This window comes from Mustela nivalis (genome assembly GCF_964662115.1).
Source record: "Mustela nivalis genome assembly, chromosome: 5".
Taxonomy (NCBI): Eukaryota; Metazoa; Chordata; class Mammalia; order Carnivora; family Mustelidae; genus Mustela; species Mustela nivalis.
In genome coordinates, this window is record NC_139024.1 from 119,373,683 (window position 1) to 119,391,011 (window position 17,329).

The window sequence follows — 17,329 nt, forward strand, 5'->3', positions numbered from 1 at the left end:
CTCCACATGACTCCACAGAGTTCTTCCAAAATGAAAGAACATGAGACTTACAAGATGCATCAAGTCTTAAAATGACCTTTTACTCATTGTGGTCTCATCTCTTCTGAAAATTCCTTGATTTCTCTTTATGGGAGCATTCTCTGCAAATTGCAAGAATAACAGTTTTGTTCTGATTTACAAACTTCCATTAAATTCTTTGTTATAGTTTTCCATAAAGATAAAATTCATTTATTTATTTCCTTATTCATCTTTTTTAAAAGACCCACACTGCCCATCATTAGGTTCTTTTTACAAATCTGCAGAGGATGTGAGCCACTTTTAATAACAACTGCCATTATTAGTTTCAACTGAGAAAAACCTCAACAATCATATTTCTCATTACTTCTCACTGTCATGATGACCAAATGATGCAAAATAATTATATTTTAAGATAAGTGTTATTCTACTTGTAATTTAAAATTTCTGCCAATACTAAAACAGAACCCAATATGATATTTATAGATAGGCAAAGATTCAGATCCAACAAGCAAGAGAGAAGGGAAATTAAATTATCTAACTTCTTGTAAGGGCCCCAAATAGTATACATTCACTGCAACAAGAAAATATATATTGAAATGGTCTCCTTGAAGACAACTCACTCTTCTCTAAATTAACAGAGCAAGTTTTTTCTATGAACCTAAGAGGAATACCAGCAAAATAAATAATTAGAATCAAAGCAACATATTAGGAAAGTGTTTAAGATGACAGGGCAATGCTATTGTAATTCAACAAAGCACTCTTTGGTTCTATACAAAATTTCCCATGTTGGGGAGAATTCCCACATCATGCAGGTAAGTCTCTGAACACCAGTAGGATGTCCTACAATTCAACTCAATTCTGACACTATCTTCCCCGAGATAGTATCAGATAACACAAATAAAAGGTTAGTCCCACAAGACTGCCTCCACTCAAATGCCAGTCAAAAGTCCAGGTTGTTATCTGTACATCTTAAGAATGTCCTACAAATGGGAAGTTTCCACAAACCCTCCCTTAGATTCAACTAATTTGTTTGACAGGCTCAGATAACTCAGAAAACCTGTTTACTCACCAGATTACTGGTTTACTACAAAGAATATTAGAGGATTAAAAACAAAAAGCAGATAAAGAAGTAGGTTGAAGTTCCAAACAAAAGAGCATCTGTCCTCCTGGAGCTTGGTGCCCAGTATGAAGACATGTTGAAACATTCTAGTTTCCCAACCTGAAAAGCTCTCCAAATAAATTCTGTTTGAGCTTTTATGAATGCTTCATTATAAAGACATGATTTACTAAATCATTGGCCACTGGTGATAGATTCAACCTCAACCCCTCCACAGAAATCAAGGGGGGCACTGAAACTTCGTTTGAAAGTTTCTATTCAAGGTTGGTTCCTCTGGCAACCAGCCATTATCCTTTGGAGTTTTCCAAAAGTAAATTCATTAGCCTAAGTCCAGTTACATTGGAATGGGGATTACTGTGAATACCAAGACACCCATTTCATTATTATGGTTCTGAAGTGTTTTCAGGAACTGAGGATAAGAGAGATAATAAATTCATACTTATACATAAAATAATAAATAATAATATAACAGAATATGCTTTCATTGCTCTTAGAGCTCAAGAGGGCTTTTGGGAGCCAGGAGACTGATGAGCTAGGAGGTGGGGATGAAGAACAAATTTACATATATATTTTTTGAGACATAACTGACGTATAACATTTGATTAGTTTTAGATGTACAACATAGTGATCTGGTATGTGTATATTTTGTAAAATTATCACTGTAATAAGTCTTGTTAACATTTGTCACCATAGATAGTTACATTTTTTTTTCTTGTGATCTGAAATTTTGCAATCTACTCTCTTAGCAACTTGCAAATACGTAATAGAGTATTAGAATTTTTTAAAGATTTTTACATTTTTAATTATTGAGAGAGAGTGAGCAAATGAGAGAGAGAACATGAGCATAGAGGGAGAGGAAAAAGCAGACACCCTGGTGAGCAGAGAGCCCACTGCGAGGCTTGATCTCAGGACCCTGAGATCATTACCTGAACTGACGGCAGATGCTTCCTGACTGAGCCATCCAAGCACCCCAGGATAGAGCATTATTAAGTTAAATATTAACTTAAGTTGCCATTTGTACATTACATTCACATGAAATATTTATAACTGGAAGTTTGTACCTTTTGACTTCCTTCATCAATTTTATCCACCCCCCCATTCCCATCTCTGGCCACCACCAATCTGTTCTCTGTATGGATGAACCTGTTTTTTAGTAGTTGTTTGCTGTTTTTTTTTTATTCCATATATAAGTGAATTCAAACGATATTTGTCTTTCTCTGTCTGCCTTATTTCATTTAGCGTAATGCCCTCCAGGTCCATTCTTGTCATATATATGTTTTTTTAATGAATCTTAGCAGGATAGGTGCATACTTATTTTATTATTAACAAAGTTCAAAGAACATGTATAGTTAATTTACACTACAGAAATTTGAAAGAATAAATAATTGGTGAAATATTAAAGCTTAGTACTCATTTACAAATGAAATATAAATATCCAGATTTATTAGTTAAAATTGTATGAGAATTGATAAAAACGACAAATGTTAGTAAAGAAACAATGTGCATGGGTATTCCCTGGGGAAAGATAAGTGAGTCTAAATAAATAAATTATATGTTTGAGCTCATGATATAAAAGTTTTTATTTCCCCCCCAAAATAAGGCAAAATAATTAGTTTGTAGTAATATATTTATAACTAAGTTGCATAATATTATTACTACCTAGGAAGAGTCCAGTTTATTAATATACTAATGTAATATGTTAAAATAATTTCCAACAAATGTTCTCCTAATTAATATTTTTTCTAAACTAACCAATAAATTTTCTATATTTAAGTTGTTGAATCTACAAAACTAAATAAAATTCTGTAATTGATTCTTTAAAAAATTTTTTTTATTAACAAATAATGAATTATTAGGGGTACACGTCTGTAAGACACCAGGTTTACACACTTCACAGCACTCACCATAGCACATACCCTCCCCAATGTCCATAACGCCACCACTCTCTCTCAACCTCCCTTCCCCTGGCAACCCTCCATTTGTTTTGTGAGATTAAAGTCTCTTATGGTTTGTCTCCCTCCTGATCCCATCCTGTTTCATTTATTTTTTTTCCTACCTCCAACCCGCCACCATGTTGCTTCTCGATTTCCTCATATCAGGGAGATCATATGATAGCTGTCTTTCTCTGATTGACTTATTTCGCTAAGCATAATACCCTCTAATTCCATCCACGTTGTCACAAATGGCAAGATTTCATTTCTTTTGATGGCTGTATAGTATTTCATTGTATATGTATACCTCATCTTCTATATCCATTCATCTGTGATGGACATCTAGGTTCTTTCCATAGTTTGGCTATTGTGGACATAACTGCTCTAAACATTCAGGTGCACATGCCCCCTTTGGATCACTACATTTATATCTTTAGGGTAAATACCCAGTAGTGCGATTGCTGTGTCAAAGGGTAGCTCTATATTAAACTTTCTGAGGAACCTCCTTACTGTTCTCCAGAGTGGCCATACCAGCTTGCATTCCCACCAACAGTGTAGGAGGGTTCCCCTTTCTCGGCATCCTTGCCAGCATCTGTCATTTCCTGATGTGTTCATTTTAGCCATTCTAACTGGTGTGAGGTGGTATCTCATTGTGGTTTTGATTTGTATTTCCCTGATGCCGTGTGATGTGGAGCACGTTTTCATGTGTTTGTTGGCCATCTGGATGTCTTATTTGCAGAAATGTCTGTTCATCGGGATGCCTGGGTGGCTCAGTTGGTTAAGCAGCTGCCTTCGGCTCAGGTCATGATCTCAGCATCCTGGGATCGAGTCCCACATCAGGCTCCTTGCTCGGCAGGGAGCCTGCTTCTCCCTCTGCCTGCCATTCTGTCTGCCTGTGCTCGCTCTCTCTCCCTCTCTTTCTCTCTCTCTGACAAATAAATAAATAAAATCTTTACCAAAAAAAAAAAAAAAGAAGAAGAAGAAATGTCTGTTTATGTCCTCTGCCCATTTCTTGATTGGATTATTTGTTCTTTGGGTGTTGAGTTTGATAAGTTCTTTATAGATTTTGGATACTAGCCCTTTATCTGATATGTTGTTTGCAAATATCTTCAACAAACAACAATTTCAACAATTTGTTGCAAATATCAACAACAAACAGTTGTTGACTCTTTCCTTCAACAACAACAATATCAATATCAACAATTTGTTGCAAATATCAACAACAAACAGTTGTTGACTGTTTCCTTTGCTGTGCAAAATTTTTGATCTTGATGAAGTCCCAATAGTTCATTTTTGCCCTTGCTTCCCTTGCCTTTGGCGATGTTCCTAGGAAGAAGTTACTATGGCTGAGGTGGATGAGGTTGCTGCCTGCCTTCTCCTTAAGGATTTGGATGGATTCCTTTCTCACATTGAGGTCCTTCATCCACTTTGAGCCTATTTTCATGTGTGGTGTAAGGAAATGGTCCAGTTTCATTCTTCTTCATGTGGCTGTCCAATTTTCCCAACACCATTTGTTGAACAGACTGTCTTTTTTCCATTGGACATTCTTTCTGCTTTGTCAAAGATGCATTGACCATAGAGTTGAGGTCTATTTCTGGGCTCTTTATTCTGTTCCATTGATCTACATGTCTGTTTCTGTGCGAGTATCAGACTGTCTTGATGATGACAGCTTTGTAATAGAGCTTGAAGTCTGGATTGTGATGCCACCAACTTTGCCTTTCTTTTTCAATATTCCTCTGGGTAATTAAGGTCTTTTCTGGTTCCATATAAATTTTAGGATTATTACTTCCATTTCTTTGAAAAAATGGATGGTATTGTAATAAGGATTGCATTAAATGTGTAGATTGTGTTAGGTAGCATAGACATTTTCACAGTATTTTTTCTTCCAATCCATGAGCATGGAACATTTTTTTCATTTCTTTGTGGCTTTCTCAATTTCTTTCATGAGTACTTTATAGTTTTCTGAGTACAGATGCTTTGTTTCTTTGGTTAAATTTATTCCTAGGTAGCTTATTGTTTTGTGTGCAATTATAAATGGGATTGACTCCTTCATTTCTCTTTCTTCTGTGTTGTTTGGGGTGTAAAGAAATGCAACTGATTTCTGTGCATTGATTTTATATCTTGACACTACTGAATTCCTCTACAGGTTCCAGCAAATTTGGAGGGGAGTCTTTTAGGCTTTCCACATATAGTATCATATTTTCTGCAAAGAGTGATACTTTGACTACTTCTTTGCCAATGTGGCTGCCTTGAATTTCTTCTTGTTGTCTGATTGTTGAGGCTAGGACTTCTAGTACTATGTTGAATAGCAGTGGTGATAATGGACATCCCTGCCGTGTTCCTGACCTTAGTGGAAAAGCACTCGGTTTTTCTCCCTTGAGAATGATATTTGTGGTGGGTTTTTTATAGATGGCTTTGATGATACTGAGGTATGTACCTTCTATCCCTACACTTTGCAGAGTTTTGATCAGAAAAAGGGAGCTGTACTTTGTCGAATGCTTTTTCAGCATCTATTGAGAGTATCATATGGTTCTTGTTCTTTCTTTTATTAATGTATTGTATCACATTGATTGATTTATGGATATTGAACCAACCTTGCAACTCTGGAATAAATTCTACTCGGTTGTGGTGAATAATCCTTTTAATGTACTGTTGAATCCTACTGGATAGTATTTTGGTGATAATTTTCACATCTGTGCTCATCAAGGATATTGGTCTGTAATTCTCTTTTTTGATGGAATCCTTGTTTGGTTTTGGGATCAAGGTGATGCTGGCTTCATAAAATGAGTTTGCAAGTTTTCCTTCAATTTCTATTTTTTGGAACAGTTTCAGGAGAATAGAAATTAATTCTTCTTTAAATGTTTGGTAGAATTCCCCTGGGAAGATTTCTGGCCCTGGGATTTCGTTTGTTGGGAGTTTTTATTTTTTTTTTAATTTTATTTATTTATTTGAGAGAGAATGAGTGAGCATGAGAAAGAAGATCAGAGGGAGAAGCAGACTCCCCAAGGAGCCAGGAGTCGATCCTGGAAGTCTGGGATCATGACCTGAGCTGAAGGCAGTCGTTCAACCAACTGAGCCACCCAGGCACCCTGTTGGGGGATTTTGATGACTGCTTCAATCTCCTTACTGGTTATGGGTCTGTTCAGGTTTTCTGTTTCTTCCTGGTTCAGTTGTGGTAGCTTATACATCTTTAGGAATGCATCCATTTCTTCCAGATTGTCAAATTTGCTGGTGTATATTTGCTCATAATATGTTCTTATACTTGTTTGTATTTCTTTGGTGTTGGTTGTGACCTCTCCTTTTTTATTCATGATTTTATTTATTTGGGTCCTTTCTCTAAGTCTGGCCAGGGTTTTATCAATATTGTTAATTTTTTTAAAGAACCAACTCCTAGCTTTATTGATTTGTTCTATTGTTATTGGTTTTTTTTTTTTGTTTCTATTTTATTGACTTCCTTTAAAAAAAAAAGATTTTATTTATTTATATGACAGACAGAGGTCACAAGCAGGCAGAGAAGCAGGCAGGGTGAGGTGAGGAAGCAGAGATCCCAATGCAGGGCTTGATCCCAGGACCCTGGGATCATGATCTGAGCTGAAGGCAGAGGCTTTAACTCACTGAGCCACCCAGGCACCCCTATTTTATTGATTTCTTCTCTGATCTTTATGATTTCTCTTCTCCTGCTGGATTTAGGCTTTGTTGTTCTTTTTCCAGCTCCTTTAAGTGTAGGGTTAAGTTGTATATTTGAAACCTTTCTCGTTTCTTGAGAAAGGCTTATATTGCTATATATTTTCCTCTCAGGAGTGCCTTTGCTCTGTCCCACAGATTTTGAACCGTTGTGTTTCCATCTTCATTTGTTGCCATGAATTTTTTCAATTATTATTTAATTTCCTGGTTGACCCTTTCATTCATTAGTAGGATGCTCTTTAGACTCCATGTATTTGGGTTCTTTCCACATTAACTCTTGTGCTTGAGTTCTAGTTTCAGAGCATTGTCGTCTGAAAATAGGCATGGGATGATGCTAATCTTTTGATATGAATTGAGACCTGATTTACGACCCAGAATGTGATCTAATCTGGTGAATGTTCCATGTGCACTAGAAAGAATGTGTTTTCTGTTGCTTTGGGATTGGAATCTTCTGAATATATCTGTGATGTCCATCTTGTCCAGTGTGTCATTTAGGGCCTTTATTTCCTTGTTGATCTTTTGCTTGGATGATCTGTCCATTTCAGGGAGGGGAGTGTTAAAGTCCCCTACTATTATTTTATTATTGTCAATGTGTTTCTTTGATTTTGTTATTAATTGGTTTATGTAGTTGGCTGCTCCCATGTTAGGGGCAGAGATATTGAAAATTGTTAGATATTCTTGCTGGACAGACCCTTTGAGTATGATATAGTGTCCTTCCTCTTTGGCTCAAATTCTAATTGATCTGATATAAGGATTGCCTCCCCAGCCTTCTTCTGATGTCCATTAGCATGGTAAATTGTTTTCCATCCCCTCACTTTAAATCTGGAGGTGTCTTTAGGTCTAAAATGAGTTTCTTGTGGACAGCATATTGATTTTTTTTTTTAAATCCATTCTGTTACCCTGTGTCTTTTGACTGGTGCATTGAGCCATTTACATTCAGGGTAACTATTGAGAGATATAAATTTAGTGCCATTGTATTGCATGTAAGGTGACTATTACTGTATATTGTCTCTGTTCCTTTCTGATCTACTACTTTTAGGCTCTCTCTTTGCTTTTAGAGGACCCCTTTAATATTTCCTGTAGAGCTCATTTGGTGTTTGCAAATTCTTTCAGTTTTTGTTTGTCCTGGAAGCTTTTTATCTCTCCTTCTATTTCCAATGATAGCCTAGCTGGATATAATATTCTTAGCTGTTTTTCTCATTTAGTGCTCTGAATATATTATGCCAGTTCTTTCTGGCCTGCCAAGTCTCTATGGAGAAGTCTGTTGCCAATCTAATATTTTTACCATTGTATGTTACAGACTTCTTGTCCTGGGCTGCTTTCAGGATTTTCTCTTTGTCTCTAAGGCTTGTAAATTTTACTATTAGATGACGGGGTGTGGACCTATTCTTATTGATTTTGAGGGGGGTACTCTGCAGCCCCTGGATTTTGATGCTTGTTCCCTTTGCCATATTAAGGAAATTCTCTACAGTAATTATCTCCAATATACCTTCTGCTCCCTGCTCTCTTTCCTTCTTCTTCTGGAATCCCATTTATTCTAATGTTGTTTGTCTTAAGGTATCACTTATCTCTTGAATTCTCCCTTCATGGGCTAGCTCTCTATTCTCCATCATTTCATCTTCTATATCACTAATTCTATATTCTGCCCCATTTATTCTAGCAGTAAAAGCCTCCATTTTTATTGCACCTCATTTTTAAAAATTTATTTATTTTCAGCATAACAGTATTCATTGTTTTTGCACCACACCCAGTGCTCCATGCAATCCGTGCCCTCTCTAATTCCCACCACCTGGTACCCCAACATCCCACCCCCTGCTGCTTCAAACCCTGCAGATTGTTTTACAGAGTACATAGTCTCTCATAGTTCACCCCCCCTTCAATTTCCCCCAACTCTCTTCTCCTCTCTAACTCCCTTTGTCCTCCATGCTATTTGTTATGCTCCACAAATAAGTGAAACTATGTGATAATCGACTCTCTCTGCTTGACTTATTTCACTCAGCATAATCTATTCCAGTCCCATCCATGTTGCTACAAAAGTTGAGTATTCATCCTTTCTGATGGAGGCATAATACTCCATACTGTATATGGACGACATTTTCCTTATCCATTCGTCCATTGAATGGCATCTTGGTTCTTTCCACAGTTTGGCAACCGTGGTTATTGCTGCTATAAACATTGGGGTACATATGGCCCTTCTTTTCACTACATCTGTATCTTTGGGGTAAATACCCAGGAGTGCAATTGCAGTGTCCTAGGGAAGCTCTATTTTTAATTTCTTGAGGAATCTCCACACTGCTCTCCAAAGTGGCTGCACCAACTTGCATTCCCACCAACAGTGGAAGAGGGTTCCCCTTTCTCCACATCCCCTCCAACACATGTTGTTTCCTGTCTTGCTAATTTTGGCCATTCTAACTGGTATAAGGTGGTATCTCAATGTGGTTTTAATTTGAATCTCCCTGAGGGCTAGTGATGATGAACATTTTTTCATATGTTTGATAGCCATCTGTACGTCTTCATTGGAGAAGTGTCTGTTCATATCTTCTGCCCATTTTTTGATATGATTGCCTGTTTTGTGTGTGTTGAGTTTGAGGAGTTCTATATAGATCCTGGATATTAACCTTTTGTCTGTACTGTCATTTGCAAATATATTCTCCCATTCCATGGGTTGCCTCTTTGTTTTCTTGACTGTTTCCTTTGCTGTGCAGAGGCTTTTGATTTTGATGAAGTCCCAGAATTTTATTTTGGCCTTTGTTTCCTTTGCCTTTGGAGACATATCTTGAAAGAAGTTGCTGTGGCTGATATCGAAGAAGTTACTGCCTATGTTCTCCTCTAGGGTTTTGATGGATTCCTGTCTCATGTTGAGGTCTTTTATCTATTTTAAGTTTATCTTTGTGTATGGTGTAAGAGAATGGCTGAGTTTTATTCTACATATAGCTTTCCAGTTTTCCCAGCACCATTTATTGAAGAGACTGTCTTTTTTAATAGCTTTTTTTTATTTCAACTTGGTTAGATATTAGTTCTTTTATTTTCCCAGATAGCACCTTGAGAATTGTCATTCTGAACTCCAGATCTGACATATTACTAATGTCCATATTGATTAGTTCCCTGGCCTTTGGTACTACCTCTTGTTATTTTTTCTGTGGTAAGTTTTTCCACTTTGTCATTTTATCCAGATAAGAATATATGAAGGAGTGAATAAAATACTAAAAGGGTGGTAAAGACCCCAGTAAAATGTGCTTTAATCAAATCAGAGGAGACTCCAAATCATGACGGGGGGGGGGAGAAAGAAGGTAAAAAGAAATTCATTTCTGAATTTTTTTTAAATTAAAAAAAATAAAGAAAAAATAAAAATAAATATAAATATAAATATATAAATATATAATATATAATACAAATATATAAATATAATAAATATAATTATATAAATAAAATAATAAATAAAAATATAAATATAAAAATATAATATATAATATATAAATATAAATATAAATTTAAAAATAAATAAAAATATAAATATAATATATATATACACATATGTGTATGATAATGATAATGTGTATGATAATGATAATGATTCTTACATGTGTATTATATGTGTATATAAGAATTATATGTATGATAATGATATGTGTATGATAATGATAATGATTCTTATAATGATACACACATATGTGTATATAAATATATTCTTTTTTATATTTTTTCTTTTTTTAATTTTTTTCTGAATATATATATGTATATATATATGGGCTGGTGAATAGAACAGGTTCACTCAGTTAGTTTTGGGAGTAGGCCACCCCAATTTTTAACGAAATGAAAAACATATTTAAGGGTAAACATGATGAAGGGATGGAATATGAATATAAAATTGAAAATTTTTTCTAAAAAAGAGTTGATGATATTTGTTGGTTGGGAGAATAAAGAAAAAGAAAGTGGAGAGAATTTGCTCAGGCTGGAAACTAGAACAAATCCCTGTGCTAGATTTAGGGTATATTTTGATCTAGTAGAAGAATTTGTATCCTAAATTTTTTTTAGAAGAAAAAACCCTCTGTGTCCACAAAAAATAAAGTTAGATACAATGAAGGATAAAATGTGACTATAATAATATGAAGTTTCAAAAATATTTCTTGGAAATCATTTTTAAGATAAACTAGTTAAAAAACTTTAAAAGTGGAAAGGGTAAAAGTTTAAAAAATAGCAGAGGAAAAATATAAAATAAAAAATAATTAATTTTGCAAGACTAAAGAATGATGGGGAGAAAGCCCTTAATTCCATGCTTTGCTTTCTCCATCTCTGGAATTCCATTGTTCACCTTGGTAAGTGAACTTGGTCATGGATGGATTTCTTGTTGATCTTCTTGGGGAGGGGACTGTTGTAATGATTCTCAAGTGTCTTTGCCTGAAGCGGAATTGCACCGTCCTTACCAGGGGCCAGGCTAAGTTATCTGCTTGGTTTCCCTGAATGCTTTCCGTAGAGTTCTGGAGGATGGGAATGAAAATGGCAGACTCCCAGTCTCTGGCCAGAGGAGCCGAGAGCTCAGGGCCCCATTCATCAGTGAGCCCTCAGAGAGAAGCACTCAATCACTCCCATCTCCCTGGCCTCTGGCTGCACTCCAAGCTTATCCAGCCCATGACCAAGCATCTCTGTCTCTGGCATACAGCACTGCCTGGAGTCTCCAAACCCCACAGATCCCTGCAGTCTTCCAGAGGAGTGTCTCCAGGTCTTGTGGGGTCCCCACTCTCAGAGCAGTGACCTGTGCCACGGATCACAATGAGGTAACCATGAGTCAAGAGCTCACTTCTCAGCTCCATCTTTGTAGCCAGCATCCCTGCTCTAATACCTGTGAGCTCTATGACGCTCAGATACCCCTGGTCCTTCTGTGACCCTGCAAGACCTGAGACCACGCTGTTCCCGTGTAGGCTTCACTCCTGTTTAGCCTCTGGAGCAATATCCCTCAGTGGAGAAGACTTTTAAAAGTTCTGATTTTGTGCTCTGTTGCTCCGCTGCTTGCCAGGAGCTGGCCCTTTCCCCTGCAGTCTATCTTCCCCTTGCTTTGGATTCACTTCTCCACCAGAGAAAATGGTTGATTTTCTGTTTCTAGAATTGCTGCTCCTCTTCTCTTCGATCTCCTGTTGGATTTGTAGGTGTTTGGAATGGTTTGATAAGCTATCTAGCTGTTCTCCTGCTACCTGATGTCCTATAATTGATTCTTAGAATGATAATTTATTCTCAATTTTTCATGAGGTCCCTAGTCTTTCTAAGTACTTTTTATGCAATCAAGAAGCATTTGCCCACGAATTTATAGACTAAAACTACATTGATTAATTAAAAGAATAAAAAGTAAAGAAAAAAAGTCATGGCCTGAATCACATATTCATTTTTGAATAAGTGGATGGCAACTGACAAAGAAGACCATAGGTAAGAAAAGTTAGAGTAAGAAATCAGAAAACTATAAAAGGAGGAAAGGGGGAAAAAGCAACAACAGCAACAGGCATTTGCCAAGCTTTGAAATCTCTACAAAACACATAAGAGGTTAAAAAGAATGAACACCTATATAACATGTTTGTGCTTCCATAAATGTAACTATTACACAGATATATTCAATAAATGCATATCTAAACTACGTAAAATCTGAAGCAAATATAGATTTTTCAGAAATTTTGTGAAGAAATAAACAACTTCCATGGAAGATTGGGGAGTAGGAGGATCCTAGCATTACCTTATTCCCTGGATACACCTAGTTTGTACCCACATTGATATAAATAACCCAGCAAATGACCCAAAGACTGGGAGAGAAGATGCTGCTGAATGCAGAGAAAGCTACATCAGATAAATGAGGTCAGGAGCCATATTTATTCATGGGACTGTACCTGGGAGAGAGGGAGACCACTAGAGTGGAAAGGAGATAGGAAGAGACCCCATCTCAGATACAAGCTACCCACACTGTGAGATAAATCCCCATATTTGGCTTTAAAAATTGGGAATTTAACTTCACAAGTTCCTACAGTCTTTGGAACTTAACACCTAGATCTTTAAAAACCAGTGGGCTTGACTCTGGGAAAGCCAGAGAGTGTTAAGATAGTGAGTCCCTGCCTTAAAGAGACAGCACAATAAATAGTCTTGCTGAGGTGCAGCAGAGAAACAGCAGTCTGAAAAATGCCTGGGATATATGGAACGGATATATGTTTAGTAATCTCAGAGTGAATGCTGGAGCTATAGGGATACTTGGGAGACTTTTCCAAGAACAAAAGAGCTGGCAAGCTCCATTTCCTATCCTATCGCCCAGCCTAGATACATAAACATCTGTGGGAACCAGCACACTCTGAACAATTTTCATCTAGTTTGCTAACGGTATGCCCACCCTTGCACTCTTCAGTAGATACCAACTCTCCAGCCCCACTTCAGCCTCAGCAGTTCTCCTGGAAATCTGCATTTCCCTTCCCAAAACAGACATGCCTTGTTGGCATTGTACACCACACCTCTGTATTCTCCTGTGAGCCCATTCTATCCAATGCCCCTTTAGCCAGAGTCCATCCAAAGTGGTGTAACAAATGTGACAGTGTGCAAGCAGTCCCAGCAGAGGCCAGCACCACCCCAAAGTGACTCCTGCCCTAATGAGAAGGGAAGAAAACCACACACACCAGTTCTACTGCAGAGTCAGCAATGGGCTGGGATGAACATCTGATCTAACTGTAGGCCCCACCCACCAATGAAAGCTTCCCAGAGGTCAACACAGAGAAAGCTCCCTGGAATTTGATGTAACTGTAGCTCTGTAAAATTCTTTCTCTGTTTCAATTCAAGCCCATGACAGTCCCAGACTGGCCCATTAACACAGGACCAATTTCTGCCCACCACAGGCAAAGAGACCCATTGCAGATAACTAGACTGAAGGCAAATAGCCACAATAGTAGGTTGCACACACTTCATATTGGAGACAACCAAGAAGCATCAGGTTCTGAATAGGAGACAGTGCCCTACAGGCTACTATAGGACCTCTTCCTGAGACTACTACCTTTTGGAGCAGAAGATGTAGCTAACTTCCCAAACACATAGAAACAGACACAGAGAACTAGACAAAATGAAAAGACAGAGGAATATGTCCCAAATGAAAGAACAGGACAAAATTTTAATAAGATAGCCAAACAAAACGAAGATAAGTAATATGACTGATAGAAAACTTAAAGTAATGGCCATAAAGATAATAACTGGACTTGAGAAAAGAGGGAAGGACCTCAGTGAAACCCTTAACTAAGTTAGAAAACAGAAAAAGAACAAATCGGAGATAAAGAAGTCAATAGCTGCAATTAAAATATACTAGAGGGAAAAAAGTAGTAAACTAGAGGGAGCAAAATAACAGATCAGCAACCTGGAGGACAAACTATTGGGAGGTAATCCAGCTGAACACAGGAAAGTAAAAGGAATATGAAATGAAAATAGATTAAGAGAAGTCAGCAACACTATCAAGCCCATTCACATTATAGGGATCCCAAAAGGAGAAGAGAGTGAAAAGAGGGCAGGAAATTTATTTGAAGAAATAATAGCTAAAAACTTTCCAAATCTGGGAAAGGAGATACATGAGGAGACACAGAGAGCCCCCAACAAAATCAACCCCAAGAGGATCACATCAAGAGACATAGGAATTAAAATGGCAAAAAGTAATGAAAAGAGAGAGATTTAAAAGAAGCAGGAGAAAGGAAAATAGCTTCATACAAGGGAGACATCATAAGGTTATCAGCTGGTTTTTTTTTTTTTTTAGCAGAAACTTTGTAGGCCAGCAGAGAGTGGCATCATGTGTTCAAAGTGTTTAATGGGAAAGATATGCAGCCAAGAATATTCTATCCAGCAATGCTATTATTCGGGTAGAAGAGATAAAGATTTTCCTAGACAAACAAGAGTTAGAGGAATTCATGACCACTAAACTAGCCTTACAAAAAATGTAAGTGGTCACTTTGAGTGGAAAAGAAAACCATAAACAGGAATAAGAAAAATAGGAAGCACAAAAGTAGTAAAATTAGGTATATGTTTAAAAATCAGTCAAGGGAAAAAAAAAATCAGTCAAGGGGTCCACAAAATAAAAGGATGAAATGTATGACACCATATACCCAAACCATGAGCAGGGAGAGATGTATAAAGAATGGGTCCAGACTTAAGCAATCTTTAACTTCATATAGACAGTTATATGCAGAAGATGTTCATACCAACCTTTGGTAGCCACAAATCAAAACCAGTAATAGATATGCAAAAAAATAAAGAGAAATAAATCCAAGTACATCACATAAAAACAACAACAACAATAACAACAACAAACTGTGATAGAAGAGAAGAAAGGATCAGAGAAAAACTACAAAAACAACCATAAAAATAAGTAACAAAATGGCTATGAGCACATACTTATCAATAATTAAACTGAATGTAAATGGACTAAACAATAAAAAGACAGGATGACAGGATGGATAAAAAAAAAAAAGACATATCTATATGTTTCCTACAAGAGAATAATTTCATATAAGAACATTAGCAGATTGAATGTGAAGTGAAGTGAAGTGCAAAAACATTTATCATGTGATGGAAGTGAAAAGAAAGCTGAAATAACAATACTTATATCAGACAAAATGGCTTTAAAACAAAGGCTGTAACAAAAGACAAACAAGGACACTACATAACCATAAACAGTATAATCCAACAAGAAGATATATGCCACTTGTAAATATTTATGGATGCAAGATGAGAGAACCAAATATATAAAGTATTTAACAACGAACATAAATGGAATAACCAATAGTAACACAATAGTAGTAAGTAGGGGACTTTAACACCCCACTTAAATCAGTGGATAGATCATCTAAACAGAATAGCAGTAAGGAAACAATGGCTTTGAATGACACACAGAAACAGAGGACTCTAACAGATGCATTCAAAACATTTTATCCAAAAATAGCAGAAAACACATCTTTTCAAGTACATATGGAACATTTTCCAAAGCAAATCACATTTTAGGCCACAAAACAAGTCTCAACAAATTCAAACTATAAGTCATACCATGCATTTTTTTTCTGACCACAACACTGTGAAACTAGAAGTCAACCACAATAAAAAGAAAAAAATATTGGAAAGAACACCATACTTGGAGGTTAAATATCATGCTACTAAACAATGGATGTGTCAACCAAAAAGAGACAATTAAAAAACAATAAATGTAGACAAAAGAAAACAGAATGATTCCAAATCTTTGAGATGCAGCAAAAGTGGCTCTAAGAGGGAGGTTTACAACAATGCAGGCCTATCTCAAGAAGCAAGAAAAATCTCAAACAACCTAAACTTATACCTAAAGAGTTAGAAATGAAGAACATATAAAACCCAAAAGCAGTATAAGAAAGGAAATAAAGATTAGAGAAGAAATAAATGAAATAGAAACAAATAAAAACAGAAAATATCATTGAAACCAGGAGGTGGTTCTTTGAAAAGATAAAAAAAATAGATAAACATTTAGCCAGATTTGTCAAAAAAAATAGTAAAAGAGAGAGAGAGGGGGTCTCTAATAAATAGAATCAGAAAACAAACAAGAGAGGTAACAACTGAAACCACAGAAATACAGAGTATTAAGAGAGTACTATGAAAAATTATATACCAACAAATTGGACAACCTAAAAGAAATGGATAAATTCCTAGGAACATACAACTTCCCAAAACTGACTCAGGAAGAAATAGAAAATTTGAACAGACTAACTACCAGCAGTGAAATTGAATCAGTAATCAAAACACTTCCAACAAATCAAAGTCCAGGAACAAATGGCTCCATGAGTGAATTCTCTCAAATTAAACAAACAAACAAAAAAGACAATGTCTATTTTTCTCAAATTATTCCAAAATAATAAAATCGCAGTATCAATAATAAAAATTATTTGAATTTTTTTCATTTTTATTTTAAAATAATAAAATTTAAAAAATAAAAACAATAATAATTCATTCATTCTATGAGGTCAGCATTACCCTGGTATCAAAACCAGATAAAGACACTCCAAAAAAGAGAACCACAGACCATCTCTGATGAACTTGGATACAAAAGTCCTCAAAAAAATATTAGCAAACCACATACAATATATTAAATAAGAAATCATTCTCCAGAATCAGATGAGATTTATTCCTGGGATACAAAGTGGTTCAATATAGAGAAATCAATCAATATGATACATCACATCAACAAGAGAAAGGATAAACACCATATGATTTTTCAATAGATGCAGAAAAAGCATTTGATGGAGTACAACACCCATTCATGATAAAATCCCTCAACAAAGTGTGTTTAGAAGGAATAAACCTCAACATAATAAAAACCATATATGAAAAATCCACAGCTAACATGCTTATTGGGGAACAACTGAGAGCTTTTCCCATAAGGTCAGGAATAAAAAGATGTTCACTCTCACCACTTTTATTCAACATTGTTCTGGAAGTCCTAGCCACAGCACTTAGACAAGATGAAGGAATAAAATGCATCCATGTTGGTAAATAAGTAAAATATTCACTATTTTCTGGTAACATGATAGATACTGTATATTAAAAAACCCTAAAGACCTTA

The 17,329-nt window shown here is 36.1% G+C and overlaps 2 protein-coding genes across 14 annotated transcripts in view; one reads left to right on the forward strand and one right to left on the reverse strand.

Annotated features, from left to right (window-relative positions):
* Positions 1-17,329, reverse strand: part of LOC309865787 (endogenous retrovirus group K member 7 Env polyprotein-like) — a 1,143,634-nt gene that overhangs the window by 639,507 nt on the left and 486,798 nt on the right. The gene's annotated exons all lie outside the window — the stretch shown is intronic.
* LOC309865776 (uncharacterized protein) overlaps positions 1-17,329 on the forward strand; it is a 229,017-nt gene that overhangs the window by 173,170 nt on the left and 38,518 nt on the right. The window contains exon 35 of one of the 13 annotated variants that reach the window (XM_082732571.1): positions 19-109. The exons of the other annotated variants lie outside the window; for them this stretch is intronic. Within the exon in view, the coding sequence (XP_082588697.1) occupies positions 19-44 (26 nt within the window). The 3' untranslated portion in view covers positions 45-109. Of the gene's footprint in view, positions 1-18; positions 110-17,329 lie in introns of those variants that run through there. 13 annotated transcript variants of the gene reach the window in all.